General features: G+C 42.6%; 3 protein-coding genes and 1 long non-coding RNA gene across 4 annotated transcripts in view; 2 read left to right on the top strand and 2 right to left on the bottom strand.

Moving 5' to 3' along the window:
* LOC105390086 (nucleoporin SEH1-B) lies at positions 1 to 16996 on the top strand. The gene is made up of 9 exons (XM_048627571.1): positions 1 to 255; positions 584 to 740; positions 1271 to 1424; positions 1748 to 1855; positions 2378 to 2549; positions 3231 to 3334; positions 4362 to 4513; positions 10010 to 10154; positions 16854 to 16996. Exons 1-8 carry the CDS (start codon positions 121 to 123, stop codon positions 10150 to 10152), a joined length of 1125 nt encoding a protein of 374 aa, XP_048483528.1. The 5' UTR covers positions 1 to 120; the 3' UTR covers positions 10153 to 10154; positions 16854 to 16996.
* LOC125489942 lies at positions 6052 to 8118 on the top strand. The gene is made up of 2 exons (XR_007267349.1): positions 6052 to 6328; positions 7306 to 8118. It is a non-coding gene; the product is annotated as an uncharacterized LOC125489942 (long non-coding RNA).
* Positions 6330 to 8716, bottom strand: LOC119693628 (protein ALP1-like). Its single transcript, XM_048627570.1, has 2 exons — positions 8210 to 8716; positions 6330 to 7250 (listed from the first exon to the last, which is right to left on the bottom strand). Exons 1-2 carry the CDS (start codon positions 8524 to 8526, stop codon positions 6374 to 6376), a joined length of 1194 nt encoding a protein of 397 aa, XP_048483527.1. The 5' UTR covers positions 8527 to 8716; the 3' UTR covers positions 6330 to 6373.
* LOC105397650 (serine/threonine-protein kinase NIM1) overlaps positions 12431 to 19741 on the bottom strand; it is an 18447-nt gene continuing 11136 nt past the window's right edge. Inside the window, exons 6-11 of the mRNA XM_038106037.2 lie at positions 19486 to 19640; positions 16155 to 16306; positions 15456 to 15819; positions 14787 to 14862; positions 14186 to 14246; positions 12431 to 13195 (exon numbers count right to left, since the gene is read on the bottom strand). Of these exons, the coding sequence (XP_037961965.2) occupies positions 13112 to 13195; positions 14186 to 14246; positions 14787 to 14862; positions 15456 to 15819; positions 16155 to 16306; positions 19486 to 19640 (892 nt within the window). The 3' untranslated portion in view covers positions 12431 to 13111. The remainder of the gene's footprint in view (positions 13196 to 14185; positions 14247 to 14786; positions 14863 to 15455; positions 15820 to 16154; positions 16307 to 19485; positions 19641 to 19741) is intronic.

Genomic DNA, 19741 nt, shown 5'->3' on the forward strand with positions numbered 1-19741 from the left:
CTTATAAACGTCACTGTCACCATTGGCTTGCCTACCGGTGTGTGTGTTTATTTTATGTGCTTGTGCTGTTTATTTTGTTCTGAAAAGCTTTAATAAGTCTATTATTTTCAATTTTCCGCAATGAGTGAAGTAAATACTTCAAAAATGTTCGAGGCGTTATCAATACAGGCTGACCACAAGGATTTAATTCACGATATTTGCTTTGATTTTTATGGTGAAAGAATGGCAACATGTTCTAGTGACCAGTACGTGAAGGTAGGAGAGCCTTTTTATACCTAGATCCTGTGTGTTGCTCCGCTAGCGCCTTAAGATTTCAGGTTCCATGGGCCCATGCTATGCGAAAGAGACTACAAAATATAACCTTAAATTTATATATTTTTTGCAAGAGGCTTTTTAACAAAATTAAGTATGTGACCCTGGTCTAAAGTAAGAAATAAAAATGATAATTACACTACTGGGTTTTGGTACGTTCTTGCTTTGCTGGGAACACTGCAGTAAAGTAATTCCTTTATCACTTTGCAGCCTTTAAATTTTTCAAAAACATACAAATAAACATGGTGGTGTCAATTTATGTTACTTACAGATATGGGATATAGATGACAACGACGGGTGGCAGGTGTCATCCAGTTGGAAAGCCCACCACGGCTCCGTGTGGAAGGTCACTTGGGCTCATCCTGAATTTGGTCAGGTTATAGCTACATGCTCATTTGACCGTACTGCTGCTATCTGGGAGGAAATTGGTGGGTACTATAACTAAGTATTACCTTCAATGTAACAAAAGAAAACACATTTAGAGTGTGTCTGAGCCAGTGCCTTTAACCCTGTTATGAAAGAAGTAAAGGGAGTAGGAGTATACTTTTAGTAAAAAAAGAAGAGGAGAAGTAGTATACATTTAGTAAAAAAAATAATAATTGATTTACCCATTATCCAAGTCTTAATCAAATCATTTGCTAAGCTGTGATGTATTGTCTTAGATTCTCATTTAGCATAGCAAATGGGGTGTACAGTAAAAATTTAATAGATTACAAAAACTATGATTATTTATTCAGCTGTAGAATTATTTTGAATGTAGAGTCATAAATACCATCATACATTTTAATTTGCTCTACTGTTTCCTATTTCAACACATGATATTGGCAGAGTTTACTGTGCTAGTCATGCACAGTACAAGTGCCATACAAAACATGACTAGTAGTAGTAACTAAAATTTTTCATTTAAAAAAAAATCACACTTTATCACTACTAAATCATGTAACATGATGAATTTCAGGGGACACAACAGTGACGGGCACAGAGCGGGGGCTGCGGCAGTGGGTGAAGCGGTCCAACCTGGTGGACTCGCGCACTTCCGTCACCGACGTCAAGTTCGGCCCCAAGCACCTCGGGCTGCTGCTGGTCACGTGCTCCGCTGACGGCATCATCAGGTACAGCTATGTTAATAGAGGGGCGTAAGTTTAAAGTGTTAAATTTATTGAATAAAAAAAGCTAAAGGCTAAAGTTTTAATTATTAAAAAGCTCTTATAATTATAAAACTTTAGTTTTTATAGTAAAAACTCAGTAAATTTTTCAGTAAGTAAATTTTTTGCTAACTTGAGATTTTATCTGAAATCCGTGAAATCAGACACAATGGAAAGCTATTGCTTTCGCGCGCGATATTGCGAATTCGGGACGCAAGAGGTACTTTTCCTCCAGTGGCCGATCTTTCCATCCTGTATGCTGACTGTTATATAAAGTGTATTTGTTTCAGAATTTACGAAGCCCCAGATGTGATGAACCTGGCGCAGTGGACGCTGCAACATGAAATACCCACCAAAGTCTCAATAAGCTGTCTCTCATGGAACCCCTCATTATCTAGGTAAGTATTGAGATTTTATCGTTATTTATTCTTTCATCTGCAGCTAGCTGTTCTCGCGAGCTGTAAATCACCCTAAAATGATTTTCAGAAGTACCTACATAAAAATCTTCATTACTCTACATTACTTCCGTATTTATAAAAAACCACATCTAAATCCATCCGACAGACGTAGTAGAGATTCAGTAGCGGTGGCGATTTTGCCTTATACTACGTAGTGAAGTGATAATTATACCTAGTTTTAAAGACTGCTTTGAATGAAACGATACGCCTTTCTGTCAGAGTGAGCTCGCCGTTGAAGTTGTGCTTTAAACATTGACTTATAATATTACTCGCGTGAGGACAGGCACCACCACTCTAAAAAATTGCACCCTTGTGCTGGTCCTAAAATCTCATATATCTGTCATAATTTGTTAGAATTAGGGCCAGCGCGCAGGTGACATTTTCTTTAGGCAAAACATTCTTCCGTCGCATCTTTTCTTTTGAAATCATTGGCTTTGAATTAAACGATTCCCTTTCCGTCAGAGTGAACCCGCCCATGCTAGCCATGGGCAGCGACGAGCCGGCGGCGGCGGCGGGGGCAGGGGCGGGGGGCACGGGGGGCGCGGGGGGCGAGGGCGCGGGGAAGGTGGTCATCTTCGAGTACACGGAGAACGCGCGGCGCTGGACCCGCACCCTCGAGCTGCTCGAAGTGCAGGTCGGATATTGTACTCAATTGGGATTAAAGTTTGTATGAAACTCCTTCAGTTTTGAACAATGGCTAAAAGAAAATAACTTTTGTAGCCTCGAAGAGTTTCTGGACAGAACTACACAATTCTGTTGTAGTTACTATGCCTGTGTATATTACTCCGTTCTAATTAATAATTTGCATGCTATCTGTATTGGCTAAACATGAGGTCTGTTAATTTAAGAAAACACCAATGCATACCATGTATTATGCAAATAAATGATCTAATCTAATCTTGAAGTTATGGTTTAGGCTGAAGATTGAAAAATATTAAATATCGGCGATTTTGATGATTCCACCCCCATAAGGGTGGAAATGGGGATTGATTGACAATGTTACTTATCATCAAATATACAAAAATACTCTTCCTTTAGCCCGAATTTTTGCTGGCAAAAGCTAGTCTAAGGGCCACTTGCAGAAACATATTAAATCTAGATTAAGGGCCACTTGCACAAACATTTAAATCTAGGTTTAATGTCAAATCTCGATTTAGTGTCAAATTTTATGTGGATTGACGTTTCTTAAATCGAGATTCAACACTAAATCTAGATTTAACATGATTGTGCAAGTCACCCTAAGGGTCTAACACTAAATCTAGATTTAATATGTTTCTGCAAGTGGCCCTAAAAGTGAATGTTGTTGGTATCCCAGGAGCCGGTGAACGACATAGCGTTCGCGCCCAACCTGGGCCGCTCGTTCCACCTGCTGGCCGTGGCCACCAAGGACGTCAAGATCATCAAGATCGAACCCCTCACGTGAGTCGTGTTTTATTTTTTTAAATAGATTTTGCTTTATTTTGTTCTGCCGGAGGATTGCGTTCTTAATGCGATTTCTTTGTTTAAGGGGAAACGCTTGTAAACTTTTATGCTTGCTAATCAGAGCTCTACACGGGTTCGTTATCGACGAAGATAAATGTCACTATATCGCGATTCGTTCGATATTAGTTAATACGCATTAAACGAGTTTATCGACGTCGATAATTAACCCGCTTCAGCTAGTCATTACAATCAGTTTAAGTTTAGTCCAGTAAAGTTATACTGCATTCATTCTTACTTGGCACAAAAGACACACAAAGTTTGTTTACCTTTTGTGCCAAGTAAGAATTAATGCAGTATACAATAATGTAATCATGATTGCAGCTATGTAAAAATTGGTTAACTTAGTTAAGAAAGAGTGACCTCTTCTGACACAGGTGCGTGTGTACTTAAAACAAGCTTAGATTACTGTCAAACTTTTTGGCAAATGAATAAATGATTTTTTATTTGTGGGAGAGTAATATGCCCCTGCAGGTAGAGTAATATAATGGCAATAGAAAAATAAATGTAAAATTTTACGTCCAATAAAATGATATTCTATTTGGGGGTTCTAGCTGAAAACCAGCGCTATGGTGTGGTGTAGTATATCGGCCATAGCATCAAGCTGAGCTAGGTCCTATTTCGGCACCGAGATGCAACATTCATGCTAATTTCTCATTTATTGTTATTACTTTTTTAACCTTTTATTTTATGTGTTGTTTCTGTGTGTGCTAGAAATACACTCGAAACAGTACCAGTGAAGCCGCGTACAGACCGGCCCAACGAACGCAAACGAACGTTTTTCGTTGACCTTCGTTGCTGCAATCTGCCCTGTATTATGTATGATAAATATCGTTGGGATAACCGTTGGCGTTCGTTGGCCCGGTCTGTACGCAGCTTGAGAAAATCACAAAATGATTAAATTACTCATAAACGCAAATCGCTGCCCGTGAGTACCTATATATGAATTTTCTTTGTATTCCGGCAGCGAGTGTTCGGGCGAGCGCGGCGCGGCGCGGTTCCGCTCGACGGTGGTGGGCTCGTTCCCCGAGCACGCGGCGCCGGCGTGGCGCGTGGCGTGGGGCGCCGCCGGCTCGCTGCTCGCCAGCGCCGCCGACGACGCCGTGCGCCTGTGGCAGAGTGAGTGTGTGTCATAGCCTCCTGCCGCCTGCCCCTGTAGCACGGGGCGCCGGCGTGGCGCGTGGCAGAGTGAGTGTGTCTCATAGCCTCCTGCCACCTGCCCCTGTAGCACGGGGCGCCGCCGACGACGCCGTGCGCCTGTGGCAGAGTGAGTGTGTCTCATAGCCTCCTGCCACCTGCCCCTGTAGCACGGGGCGCCGCCGACGACGCCGTGCGCCTGTGGCAGAGTGAGTGTGTCTCATAGCCTCCTGCCACCTGCCCCTGTAGCACGGGGCGCCGCCGACGACGCCGTGCGCCTGTGGCAGAGTGAGTGTGTCTCATAGCCTCCTGCCACCTGCCCCTGTAGCACGGGGCGCCGCCGACGACGCCGTGCGCCTGTGGCAGAGTGAGTGTGTGTCCGTGTAGCCTCCCGCCACCTGCCCCTGTAGCACGGGGCGCCGGCGTGGCGCGTGGCGTGGGGCGCCGCCGGCTCGCTGCTCGCCAGCGCCGCCGACGACGCCGTGCGCCTGTGGCAGAGTGAGTGTGTGTCCGTGTAGCCTCCCGCCACCTGCCCCTGTAGCACGGGGCGCCGGCGTGGCGCGTGGCGTGGGGCGCCGCCGGCTCGCTGCTCGCCAGCGCCGCCGACGACGCCGTGCGCCTGTGGCAGAGTGAGTGTGTGAATGTTCAACATTTTGTAAATCCAACATTTTGGAATCCAACATTATGGAATTGCAACTTTTTGTGAATTCAACATTCTGAAAATACAACATTATGTGCCTGAGGGGTGTCCGCATAGCCTCCAGCCACCTGCCCCTGTAGCACGGGGCGCCGCCGACGACGCCGTGCGCCTGTGGCAGAGTGAGTGTGTCCGCATAGCCTCCTGCCACCTGCCCCTGTAGCACGGGGCGCCTGTGGCAGAGTGAGTGTGTGTCATAGCCTCCTGCCGCCTGCCCCTGTAGCACGGGGCGCCTGTGGCAGAGTGAGTGTGTGTCATAGCCTCCTGCCGCCTGCCCCTGTAGCACGGGGCGCCGGCGTGGCGTGCGCCTGTGGCAGAGTGAGTGTGTGTCATAGCCTCCTGCCGCCTGCCCCTGTAGCACGGGGCGCCTGTGGCAGAGTGAGTGTGTGTCATAGCCTCCTGCCGCCTGCCCCTGTAGCACGGGGCGCCTGTGGCAGAGTGAGTGTGTGTCATAGCCTCCTGCCGCCTGCCCCTGTAGCACGGGGCGCCGGCGTGGCGTGCGCCTGTGGCAGAGTGAGTGTGTGTCATAGCCTCCTGCCGCCTGCCCCTGTAGCACGGGGCGCTATTAACTGCCAGTTTCTATAACTCTATCTATCCATTACTGGTAGTTACTTTCAGAGCCCCCGCACACTGGCCACTTAGTGGCGGCCACGCTTCAGCCACTAGTGGCCGCCACAACCTGCGGACGCGTTTCTTCATACATTTTATATAGAATCGGCGCACACTGAGCGCTTGAGTGGCCGCGTCCGAGCCACAAGCTGCGAGAGTCGAGCGCGCTCGCTACTTGTGGCTGCGTTTTGTCGTTCGACTCGTTGCACCGGCTTCTTCCCACCCCTGCGCGCCGCTCCCCAATCCCGTCTCCCGGGTCTAGTCTTGTTGTAAGCTGCGTACTGAATGCACGTGCATGATGTCCACGGATCCGATTCCTCATTTTGATGTAGACGCTTTTATTTCCGATGTCGAAGAGCGACCCGCTATTTGGGATTTAAAGTCAGATTTGTATAGCGACAGGGGTAAGAAAACTGAAGCTTGGGAGGAATTGTGCCTAAAATTTATTCCAAATTTTAGTGAAAAAAATGTAGCGGAAAAAAACAAAGCAGGTAAGTTTTTGGACAATTTTATTTTACATTATTATTATATATTTATTATATTTTATTATTTTGCCAAGGTACAGCTCCCTCGTTGCTAATAAAATAATCTTTCAATATATCTCTGGTGTTTAATGAACGACGAGATTGCACGTGGGCGTTATCGATATCGTGAAGTCCTGGTACAGTCAATGTATGATGGAAATTAAATCCATCTCTCTGACGAACAAAGTTGTGTAGTATACAACAGGCCTTCACGATGTCTTCGGCGAAATCTATTGACACATTCAATGGTCGATGTAGTATTCTCCACTTATTCACTAATATCCCAAAGGCACACTCGATATGACGCCTGGCTCGAGAAAGCCTATAGTTGAAAATTCTTTTTTCAATATTCAAGTGTTTTCCTGAATAAGGTCTCAACATGTGTTCTGCAAGACCAAAAGCTTCATCACCAACAAAACAGTAGTTTACAGGACCAGAACTACTAGAAATTGCTTTTGGTGCAGGTAAATTCAGGGATTGGTCTTCCAATTTTTTGAATAATTTCGATTCTTTGTAGATAGTCGAATCTGAAGCTTTCCCATAAGAGCCGACATCAATAAATGTGAACTTATAATTCACGTCACAGATAGCTAGAAGTACGATGGAAAAATAGTGTTTATAATTATAATATAAGGATCCGCTATCTTGAGGCTTAATAATCCTTATATGTTTTCCATCAATTGCACCACAGCAATTTGGAAAGTTAGCATATTCTTCAAACCCCTTAGCTATTTTACTCCACATCTCTTCAGTTGGTTGTGGTACGCAGATATCTTGAAGTGATGCATAGATCAATTTACATGTTTCTTTTACAATCAATCTCGCAGTTGACGCACCACATCGATATACTAATTCAAAATCACCAAATGAACAACCAGTAGCAAGGTACCTGCAACAAAAAGAACAGATTAGAAACCTTTGATTATGTTATTTTTATGTTTCAGCATCCCAGTTGCAGCGAAAATGGAAAAGCCTTCGTGACTGCTTCAAAAGAGAACACTCTAAACAAATGAGCGTTAAAAGTGGATCTGCATCATCGAGTCGCAAGCCGTATATATATTATCAACAACTATCTTTTTTAAAAAACTTGGCTGACACACGACGTGATCCCAGCCCATTACCGAACGAGGTACACGATGCGACTGAGAGAAAAAGGCCAAAAAAGAACAAGACAAATAATGAAGACATTCAAGCAGAAACTGATATACTTGTTAGTATTTCAGAACAATTACAATCTCGTCATTCTAACAAGCATGAAGAAGACGCTGACCATAACTTTGCTTTGTCCTTGGTCCCGCACTTTAAACAAATACCCAATGAATTTAAATTGGATGCTCAAACCGATGTATTGATGGTACTAAAAAAATATAAACAGTATATGCGAACATCACAGAATCAACAACATGGATATTTCACATCATCATTTCAGGAACCACGCTCATACCATACTATGCAACCATCTACTTCGGGTTATCAACCGACTCCGCGTCCATCTGCTTTGGGATATCAATCGGCTTCGCGTCCACCTTCTATGGGATATCAATCAAATTTTGAGCATGACTTTTCCGTTACCTCGCCATCTGCATCTGATAATACTATGAATTCTGTTTTGTCAGATGATATAAATGAACATCTTTTTGACAACTGACTATGTAAAAGTAAATGTGTATTTGTTATAAAAACTGTATATCTGCGATATGTAACTTGATTTAGTTTGCGATTTTTCAATTCTCATTAATAAATAATTTCTATTTCAATTTGGCTTTTTTAATTGTTTGTTTTACGTTCTAGAATCCACGTGAGTCGCAAACTAATAGAAGCAAAATGATACGAATGAATGATACTTACCTTAAAGTTATAGCCAGCCTTTCTGTTGGAGAGATGCTTTTTCTCATGCGTGTATCTTGATGTTTGAGGTCATCGTGCAAAACGCTAAGTAATTCATTGAATGAGTTCACGCTCATTCTAAAATACTTGAAGAACTTATCTGGATAACATTTTAACTCTTCGAACAGCAATTTGTGCTGTCCATTTTTATTGCGTGATGTCAGAATTGGATGTACCCAGTGACGCCGATGAATTGGTCGTCGATGGTTCTGAATTCGGCGCCGTTTTCTACGTTTTAGAATAATAAGCAACAATAGCGAAATCAAGAGTGCGTCCATTCTTGGGCAACACACGTCTACCTCTGTCGAGATACTTGCAGCTAGTGTCTGACGCAAGTGGCAGCCACTGGTGGCTTGATGCGGCCACTAGTGGCTGCCACTGGTGGCGGCGTGTAGTGGTCTAGCCGAACTACTGGTGGTCGCGTTTAGTGGCGGCGACTGGTGGCCGTAATGTGCGAGGGCTCTCATACGATTTTGACAGATTGTTACTTTTGATAATGTCAAAATCGTATGAAAGTAACTACCAGTAATGGATAGATAGAGTTATAGAATCTGGCAGTAAGACGTGACAAAAGTTCTCCGTCGCGCTCGCTCGTGAAACTGCGCGATGTGAGTGAGCGCGATGCAAAACTCTTCTCACGTCTTAAATGCGCCCCGTACTAGCCCTTCTGGCGAGCTATGAGTAGGATATCGAAAATATATGTAATAATAAACTCACTATAAATATAATTTGTAACTCACTATAAATATAATTTGTAAAACCTACTAGTTAACTGATTGCTATAAACTTTTATAGCAATCAGTTAACTAGTCCTATTATAACTATACTACTAACTATATGTAAGTATTCGATTACTTGCTAACTACCTACAGAATTTTTTTTTTTTTTCTAAAATATTTACTTATTATGTACGTAAATTATAAATTTTAAATAGTTCCTAACTACTTGTTGTCGTCATCTGAGTATACGAAGGATGCCTGGCTACCCATAGCACAGGGTATCCTAGTTTGGGAGCCAGGAACCCATTTCTAAACCAAATAGGCAAATAAATGTTTTCATTTCATTTCATTTCATTTCATTTCATTTCAACTTTAAAAATACCTATATTAAAAGTTCTATACAGTAACTTATTAACTATCCCTGCTAAACAATTTGTTCTTTGCCAGATAGTGACAAAACAATTCAATTGCTAAATTATTTTAAAATATATGAATAGCAGGATATACATGGTATATGTATATCCAGGGGTCAGGAGGCTAAAGTCTGACAACCGAGTCTTGGCACGATATAGGCGGCAAAATCTTTAGGATACTCACACTTATCATAGTTGAAAAAAGCATTTTTGATTCTTTTGTTATCAATAGGTATTATTGTTGAAAGATGTAAGTAAGTACAAAATTTTATTTGAACATTAATGTAAATTTTGTAGAAGCGTCCGTAGTTGAGCGGGCCTCAGTGATCAGTTACGATCAACTACGGTAGATCAGTTACGTTAAGCTACACATGGCACGGTCAGCCATTGGATGGGTGGCCGATTTCAAGTGGTTCTTTTCTGGACGCTTCCGTGCTTCGGACGGCACTACCAGTTCAGTCTGTTTTTGCGAGCGTCACTGTGTGCTTGCGCCGCGTATGTAGTAGTACGACTCAATACCTAAAATCGAACAGAAAGTTTTTGAATAGGGGCGTCCTTAACTGTCAAATAACCGATTAACTCTGTCTAAGAACATCCCCCGTACTGACCCCCCTTTCCCCCCTCTCCAGTGCAATACGCGCAGCAGTGGAAGTGCGTGGCGGTGCTGGCGGCGTCCCCCGCGCCCCCCGCCGCCCCCGCCCCCGCCGCGCGCCACACCGCCTACCTCAAGATGGCCGCCATCGCCAACCCCGCGCACATGCCCAAACATTGACGGTACGTCACTTTACTAACTATACCTTGTTTCACGGGGAAAGACATCTCAGAACCCTTATTACATTCGAATAAGGGTAGTTTTTGTTTGTATCAGATGTCTTTCCACGTGAAACAAGGTTATAGAGTGCCGGATAAGTCTGCGCGCGTCCAATATTGTAAATTCGGTTCCAATTAGGTCTTTTCAAGGACACGTGGAGGTCACGAATGTCGTTTTTAAGGCTCCGACAGATAGCGTGAGGGTATCCGTGACCTGACAAATTTGTTTGTTTATAGGTTGTTAATAAACTTCTTCTTTTCTTACCGAATGTCAATTGACAAGACTATATTCGCTAGCAGCTTAGCTACGCCCTCTATCGGACCTAAGAGAATCTCTTTTTTTCTCTACAAATGTCGTCCTGAAAAGACCTCATTTCGTAGTATTATTTCTATTGTTTTGATTACTTTTGAATTATTATAAGGCCGTAGTTCACGCAGACTGATCTGACAGCTCATAAAGAAAAATAATAATAATCAAAGATGGCGCTCTCATAATGCGCTCATACAAATTAGATGACCATTCGTCCGGGGGGCGGGGAAGTTACTCGCTCCCCTCTTTCCCACGCACACTTTTCTTCCGCGCACAACTCACAAAATTACGCTCGTGTGTTTTCAATAGCCAGATAAAAGATATCTGGGTAATAATGATGGTGTCGCATCTGAATGTTTATATTAGACAGTGACAGCAACAACTTTATTCTTCAGATAACATTTATCTGACATGACTTTATATTGGGACTAACATAACACACTGGCGAAAAGTGGGTGCAGCAATGCACCTCTGCCTACCCCGCAAGGGGTTTTTGTAAAAAAAAAAACATTTATCTGACTATTTAAAAATCTTCCCTAAATAGAAGCTATTTAAACCCCAGCAATGATTTAGTTTTTATAAGCTGTCTGAAAGTTTCTTTCTGCATATTATGAACTCTGCAAAATAAACGTTACGAAACAACAAAAAGATTGCGTACAAAGCATACCAAACGGCATTTTTATTCACTTAAATTTACAATTCAGGTAACACAAATATTTTATAAAAAAATTAAAACTATAAATAGCGATTCGTGATCAGTCGCTCATTTAAAAACTCTTTTGTTCAATATCCGTTTATAATAATAATAATAATATATTTGGTAGTTGCCCTCAATTACTAGGACTAGAATATAATCTCCCCCCCACACTTATAATACTGACTAACTTATGGCTAACTGATCATTATCACAATCAGCTCTAAAGGATATTGACATAAGGAAATACTATAGGCTATTTGCAAACGTGGTAAGCCAAATTGGCGAGACTCAAAGGCTCATTCTGGACAAGTTTTATAGTACGAATTTGGAAAAATTGTCATTTATTTTTTGCTTCTCCATAAGCTGTGTTATTTACTAATTTTCAAAAGTCGTAGAACAAATTTGTTCAGAATGATGATCTGATCTGAGTCACTCTTTCGTTTTACAAGACCACCTTTACAACAAACTGGCCCTGTAGCACAGGGCGCTATTAAGACGTGATAAGAGTTCTCCGTCGCGCTCGCTCTTGAGGCAGCGCGATGTGAGTGAGCGCGATGCAAAACTCTTGTCACGTCTTAAATGCGCCCTGTACTAGCCCTTCAGTACAGTATTAGGCCGGCTCCATACGTTGGCCCCAACGCTCGTACCAACGTTGGACTGCAAATTGGGTGAGGCGTACATACGTTGGCTAATAAACTAGTTGTGTCCCGGCAGGGCCAACGTAAAGATGTCCGATACAGAAATCTTAACTGCTCTGAGGCGATAAATATGTGCTCATTAATGATTCCCGCTTTTTTGAATCTTCAATTGAGAAGATCATGCCCATCTTCTGTTGAATGCTGCGCCATGCATCAGCTAATACATTTTGATTTTTATGTTCCTTTCGAGTTTCATCTCATATTATTGGATGTGCTTGTTGTTAAGTTCAATAAAATCTGTAACTTTTTAATTTTTCCATATAGGTGATGATTTTGTGGATGAGAAATCCATTCTCGCTTGACGTCCGCACTCGTTGCATGTTGCAAGAGCACTGAGCAAAGCGCCAACGTATGGGCGTGACCGCCAGCGTTGGCGCAGATTCCTTTGATAAAACCGACACAAGACGGCCAACTACCAACGCTCGCCCCAACGTTGGGGCCAATGCAATTTTCTAGATCCATACGTTGGACGAGTAGCGTTGGGACCTGCGTTGGGGCCAACGTATGGAGCCGGCGTAATATTTTATAAGTGACAAATACATCGATATACAAGACAATATGCAATAGAGCAAAGCTGTCCCCGCTGCACGCATCTATTATCGACGTAGATAAACGTCACTGATCCCGATTCGGCGTAAATACAGCTCTGTGATTGGTGGAACACGCATTAGTTAGTAATTTATTACCGTCGTAGTACAGGGTGGTCCATTCTAGTCACTATAGCAAATGTAGCTAAGTATATTAACTGCCAGTTTCAATACTCTATCTATCGATAGCTGGCAGTTACTATCATACGACTTTGACACATAAATAGTAGCATTCTGTCAAAATAGATAGAGTTTTTAAAACTGGCAGTAAGACATATACGAATCCAATGCTTGCCGTGTATAATCGACATTGTGGAACAAACATGTGACTTGACAAGCGCTTCCACGGTTAACCGGACGTTGGTGAGCAATATATCCCGTTTTAAAGGTAGGTGCAAGCCACTCTAGAGAATTCTGGCATTGACTTTCTGCGTCAAAAAAAAGTTGATCAGCATTCGTCAGGAAATATAACATAAGTTATGACTTCCTTACTGGCTTATTGTAGGTCCTTGATCGCTCGAGAAGCTTGCAATCAAAAATTCGATTCTATGTCTAAGTAGATAAACATCTGCCCAGTGTGGGAGCCTCCTTGGGTAGTGGCCAACGTCTGGGGAGGCCTGGATCGTGGTCTACTTCATGGGCGCCGTTCTTCGGATCCTCTGCAGCAGCGGCGGATCCCTAGTCGAGCCGCCTCTGGTCGAATACCAACCCACCTGCAATAACAACAATAGGTGTCAGCTATATACAGTCAGCTGCATAAGTAGCTAGGTATACATTTTTGTACCTTGTCAATCTGAAACCGCATATCAATTCATTGAAACATTGACGGTTCGTCAGTTTGACAAGGTACAAAAGTGTAGGTATAGCTACTTATGCCGCTGACCGTACAATGCGCCTATATTAGGGTTCCGTAGCCAAAATGGCAAAAACGGAACCCTTATAGTTTCGTCATGTCCGTCTGTCCGTCTGTCCGTCTGTCCGTCTGTCACAGCCGATTTACTCGGAAACTATAAGTACTACAGTGATGAAATTTGATGGGAATATGTGTTGTATGAACCGCTACAAAAATATGACACTAAATAGTAAAAAAAAGAATTGGGGGTGGGGCCCCCCATACATGTAACTGAGGGATGAAATTTTTTTTTTCGATGTACATACCCGTGTGGGGTATCAATGGAAAGGTCTTTTAAAATGATATAAAGTTTTCTAAAAAACATTTTTCTTAAAGTGAACGGTTTTTGAGATATCAGCTCTCAAAGTCGTAAAAAGTATGTCCCCCCCCCTCTATTTTTATAACTACGGGGTATAAAATTCTAAAAAAAATAGAGGTGATGCATGCTAATTAACTCTTTCAACGATTTTTGGTTTGATCAAAGTATCTCTTATAGTTTTTGAGATAGGTTGATTTAACTGTAATTTTGATTTGCTGCTACGGAACCCTTTGTGCGCGAGCCCGACTCGCACTTGGCCGGTTTTTTTGTAAAATATAGCGTGAGCCCTATGACATCTGTGAAATCTACCTATATATTTTATTTACATTTGCGCGGAACAGATTTCTCTTATTATCTCAATACACGACGTCACGTATCTCTATGTTTACGTAAAAACGAAAAACAGATGTTTATCGCTGTCATTAACGTGTCTAACATGCTTTAAACCTGGTTTATTATTGAAGATGATTTAACGGTAACTCGTCAACTTACTGGCATGGCCTTTTCACTCCTGCAGTGGCTGTTCGTGGACGAGTGGGGACTTGCAATGTTTCTGTAAATTAAGTTTTAGAAGAAGCTTAATGTTAAATGAAGCAACCAAAGCAGAGTTTGTTAGTTCGAATTTTCAAGAGATAAGTTTTTCAGAATAAGCACTTTTACACACAGATATATCTGTGTATGTACACCTAATGGCGACTTTCAGAGGTCTCCTTACATAAATATTTGACATGTAAGCTACAATTAAGCCAATCGCCAAGCCGAAAGCGGAATACATTATTAAATACCTAGGTGTTTAATCAGCGAATAGGCTGGCCAACCTTAAAGCTTAGAACTGTTTGAAGCTGTTTTCAATAAAAACACACGTTTTCGAGCATGGCTTTTCCTGATGGTTCATATTTCGGGGCGGGTTAGCGGAGAGGAGAGGAGACGAGAGGAGATGTGTTTTGAATAACCAATCAGATTTTGTTATTTCCACATCTCTCCGCTTAGCTTTGGTGGCAATGGATCAAGCTAAGAAAAATGAGACATCTCCCCTCTCCGCTTTGGTGGAAATCGGGCCTAAGATTCTCATTAGGTATAGGTGTTGACTCACCCCACTGACGTTCGCCTGATGGGAAGCCCGGTCTGCGCCCGCGCTGCCGCCGCGATGACGCTCGCTTGCAGTGCTCCTAGGAAAACAACACATTCATGGCTTTACCATCGAAACCTACATACACGGTTAACCGTTCTAAACACACGCGGTAAACGTTGGATGATACCTTATAGGTACATGTACAGTCTGCTGCATAAGTAGCTATGCACTTTTGAACCTTGTCAATCTAACAAACCGCCTATCCATACATTGAAGCATTGACGGTTTGTCAGTTTGACAAGGTACAGAAGTGTATAACAACTTATGCAGCTGACCGTACATTACAATGACGGTTAAATCACAAATAAGTACATGAAAAACAGATTATACTTTTCCGAGTGACGTATAGGTACATCCTAGGGCTATTTAGGCCACATCCGTCAGATGCCACTTTCGACTGCCCTCTCATATTGCGACTAGCATAGTCCAGCTCTTGTATTTGCCACTAACATGCTATGAAGTATAATACATGACTTAATCTATTTCTTTGTTTTTTACAATATGGTAATATAGTAAACTAAAATTAACAAGTTAAAAAGCTTCCGTTATCGGTGGGCATCATAGCTCAGAACACAATACATGAATGAGGCTACATATAAAACCTAAAAGCTAATGTCTTCTTGGCGTTACCTCGAGTGGGCACGGCGGTGGAGGCGAGGCCCCCCGCGCGGCGCCCCGCCCCCTCCCCGGCCCCGCGGTCGCCCAGTGACGTCATCGGCTTCGTAGTCAGAGACTGCAAGACTGCAGTCCTCGGCGGAGTCGACTTGAGCGGTCGCGCGCTGCCATTGGCCGGGGGGCGGGGCTGGTAGGCGGGCGGCGAGGGCGGGCGCGGCTCGTGCAGCGTGGGCGCCCACAGCTCGGGCGCGACGGCCAGCTGGCGGGCGCGGGCTGCCAGGTTCACCATCCCGCCCGTGGGCCCGTACGGGTCCGCGCGCCACGCCGCCGCCACCTCCGCCGCGCTGCTCCCCACCAACTCCGATATCTGTTTGTAGATCTGTAATTGGGAGCTAGCTCTACATTTTCCGCTGAATTGATTTGGCGTGAGAATGATTGTTCATATTTTGCTTTAGGTAGGTATAGGTATACTGAATCAACAGATAGCGAGCTACCTGAGGCCATGCGATCAGTAGGATCTCACGCGACTGCTTAGTACATGTTTTAACATTAAAATGGAAACTAGCGGGAAAATCTGCCGAAAGGGGGTGACTCGGAGTAACATTAACAATAACGCTAAAAAAACAAACAATTCAGTTCAGCCGCTTTCGACACACAGACGTTAAACTTAACCCTTTTCGGTTCGGGGTAGAAAAATGATTGACGAAAGCCCACCTCGTCCTGCGCGGGCGGCGGCAGCGGCGGCAGCGGGTGCGCGCGGAGCACCAGCCCGGGCCGCCGCAGCCACGCGTGCCGCCCCGCCGCGCCCGCGCCCAGCCGCAGCTCCACCCGCGGCTGCAGCAGCCCCTCCACCAGCGACTGGCACGCTGCAAGCAAGCGGAGGTCAGCGCGGGCCGACACACAGAGCCAGCAGTCAGCGCGGGCCGACACGCAGAGCCAGCAGTCAGCGCGGGCCGACACGCACACAGAGCGAGCAGTCAGCGCGGGCTGACACGCCGCACACAGAGGATTCATTCAGTACATGCTTAGATTAACGATAGATCAACTAGATTATAGTATCATATACAAAAACAAAGCAAATAAACTGTCCGCATTTTGTTGGTTTTAAGAAGCTAATGACAACCGTTGCTGTACCAATGAATATACTCTTCTAACCGAACAAGGTTCTTCAAAATAAGAGATCAGTGGAGTGGTAGAAGTGGGGTGTTTGTCGAGACGTTTCTTTTGCACTGACACTCCATCTATGTTCGTACTAAAATATCGTTGAGTGATGTACATAAACACAACCGCATAACAACCTACCATTACTAATCTATGTATCTAGTTTTAATTATCAAATATAACCCTTTTTTTGAGAACTAAAATAATTAGGTATATTTTTCATCAATAACATACTGAATATTTCGTTTTCAGGTACCTGGATAGAGACTCGTGATACTATTAAAAGGTAAAACCAATCAAGTTTAAAGGCTACGAAATCAGTGCGAGACATGAGTTGTTATTTTTATTATTATAATTAAGTGAACTGTTAGTTTAAAATAAAGTTTTTAACCGTATTTCTTTAAACTGATATTTATTATTTAGGTAACTACTGGCTCCCCTGGCAAAATGTATAGCTTGACCATAGTTAGACATTGCTAACATGAAATTTTGTGCCTTCAGAATCAACATACGACCTATTATATAATAGGCCTGTATCCTAAAATAAAATTTTGGTTCGCTTTTTAATAGTTAAAAACATTTAATTTTTTTTTATTATAAGTTAGTGAAAAATAACAAAGTTAGAATAAGTTTCAATATTGACCTTCAAACAGAATAGGGTGTCACTAGCCCCCACCACTAAACATTAGTGCGTGTACAGTTCTCCCATCTTAATAATGCGCATGCAAATCTTCGCAAACTGTCGTATTCCCGGAAACACCCGAATCAGTGCCTTAAACAAAGCACTTGCATTTTGATCCTTGTTCGAAAGAAATAGTAGTCAATATCATGTGACACATAATCGAAAACAATTTGGGCGGTCGGTGGCTGTCACCGATCAGTCAAGGGTCTCAAGGTCAAGATCAATATTACTTTTGTGGAATTATAAAGAGCTGCAATTACACATCGTTCTTGTTATTTTTTTCAAATGTGAATTTAATTTCAACTTTAATTATTTTTGACGATGCCATATTATGAGGCACATTTAAGAATAAAATGTGCGTCACATTGATAGACTTCACTTTGCCAATAAAGCTACACCCAAAAGACCAAGTTTGTAATTGTAATATTATTGTGAATGATCAGCGCTGTAAATACTTTAGAACTGAGATTTTAATGTAAACATTTTTATTAATGTGAAATAATCAGTGCTGTAAATACTTCTGAACTGAGATTTCAATTTTTTAGGGTTCCGTAGCCAAAATGGCAAAAACGGAACCCTTATAGTTTCGTCATGTCCGTCTGTCCGTCTGTCCGTCTGTCCGTCTGTCACAGCCGATTTACTCGGAAACTATAAGTACTACAGTGATGAAATTTGATGGGAATATGTGTTGTATGAACCGCTACAAAAATATGACACTAAATAGTAAAAAAAAGAATTGGGGGTGGGGCCCCCCATACATGTAACTGAGGGATGAAATTTTTTTTTTCGATGTACATACCCGTGTGGGGTATCAATGGAAAGGTCTTTTAAAATGATATAAAGTTTTCTAAAAAACATTTTTCTTAAAGTGAACGGTTTTTGAGATATCAGCTCTCAAAGTCGTAAAAAGTATGTCCCCCCCCCCTCTATTTTTATAACTACGGGGTATAAAATTCTAAAAAAAATAGAGGTGATGCATGCTAATTAACTCTTTCAACGATTTTTGGTTTGATCAAAGTATCTCTTATAGTTTTTGAGATAGGTTGATTTAACTGTAATTTTGGTTAAGTTATTGTTATATTTGCTGCTACGGAACCCTTTGTGCGCGAGCCCGACTCGCACTTAGCCGGTTTTTTTATATAAACCTGTGTTTGAAATCCATTTCTCCTTATAATATAAACCTTGTGTTATTCAAACCTTCTTTCATCCATCTTTACATCAGCTTCAGTAAGACACTTGAAAAGTACCTACTGTAACATTTTCGAAGTAAATTTTAATATTATGGAATATTATGAATTCGATCAATCGAATCAAATTTCGTTACTGATAAATCAATTATCTCTTTTAGCACCAATTACATAATTCTACTAAAATTTCGTGAAGAAAATGCACTTAACCACTCTAAATACATAATAGTTTTCTAACGCTCGGGAATACGACCGTTGCCGAACAATGACGAAGATTTCTATGTGCATTATCAATTTTGGGGAACTGTACTTTGTTAGTGTAAAACGGTTTAATTAAGAAAGGAAAAATACGTGTCTACTATTTTTAATTCTCTAAAATAGGGACTAAATAGATTTTTGATTTTCATACCTTGGAAACTATAATTATAGCATATGCCCTATGACGTTTGATTGGCAGATCCTTACAATAAAGTTGGTTTTCCCTTGAAAGCGAACATAGGTATGGCAAATAAAATGTACGGATTTGACAGCTGTCATAGGGCTCATGCTATATTGTACAAAGTATAGCGTATAGTATATAGAGCGTTTCATCGAATAACATGACTTAGGGCTCATTTTTCAATGGTCAGATAAACGTTATCTGAGGAATAAATTTGTTGCTGTCACTGTCAAATACAAACATTCAGATGCGACAACATCACAATTATTCCTCAGATAGCCCTTATCTGACCATTGAAAAATCTGCCCTTAAACAAAAAAATCCACCCTAAGCCCCTGTTTCACAATGTCTAGTTAGTGGCTACCTGTAAGATAAAATACATGCTGTCACTCTCTGTTATTATTTTTGTGACAGTGACAGCATGTATTTTATCTTACAGGTAGCCACTAACTAGACATTGTGGAACAGGGCCTTAGTCCAATGTAATAAGGGTTTTGAAAGATCAATTATCCGGTGAAACGGTCTATACAAAGTAAAGCGTATAGCGTATAATGTGTGTGTGTGTGTGCAACTGACCGTCCGAGACGTGCGCGAGAGCGGCGCGGTGCGCGCGCCCGAACCCCTGCGCGATGGCGGCGCGCAGGCGCGGGCGCGACCCCCCGTCCCGGCCCCCGCCGCCGCCGCCGCTGAACGGCAGCCGGCCCGTCACCATGCCGTACACTATCACGCCACTGCCGGACCAAACGTAAGGAATAAGCAATGAATTGGCTTAAATACAAAAATAATAACATAACACATGTTGAGTAGGTAATAAGGTTCCGACGAAACAGAC

This window comes from Plutella xylostella, chromosome 19 (genome assembly GCF_932276165.1).
Source record: "Plutella xylostella chromosome 19, ilPluXylo3.1, whole genome shotgun sequence".
NCBI lineage: Eukaryota > Metazoa > Arthropoda > Insecta > Lepidoptera > Plutellidae > Plutella > Plutella xylostella.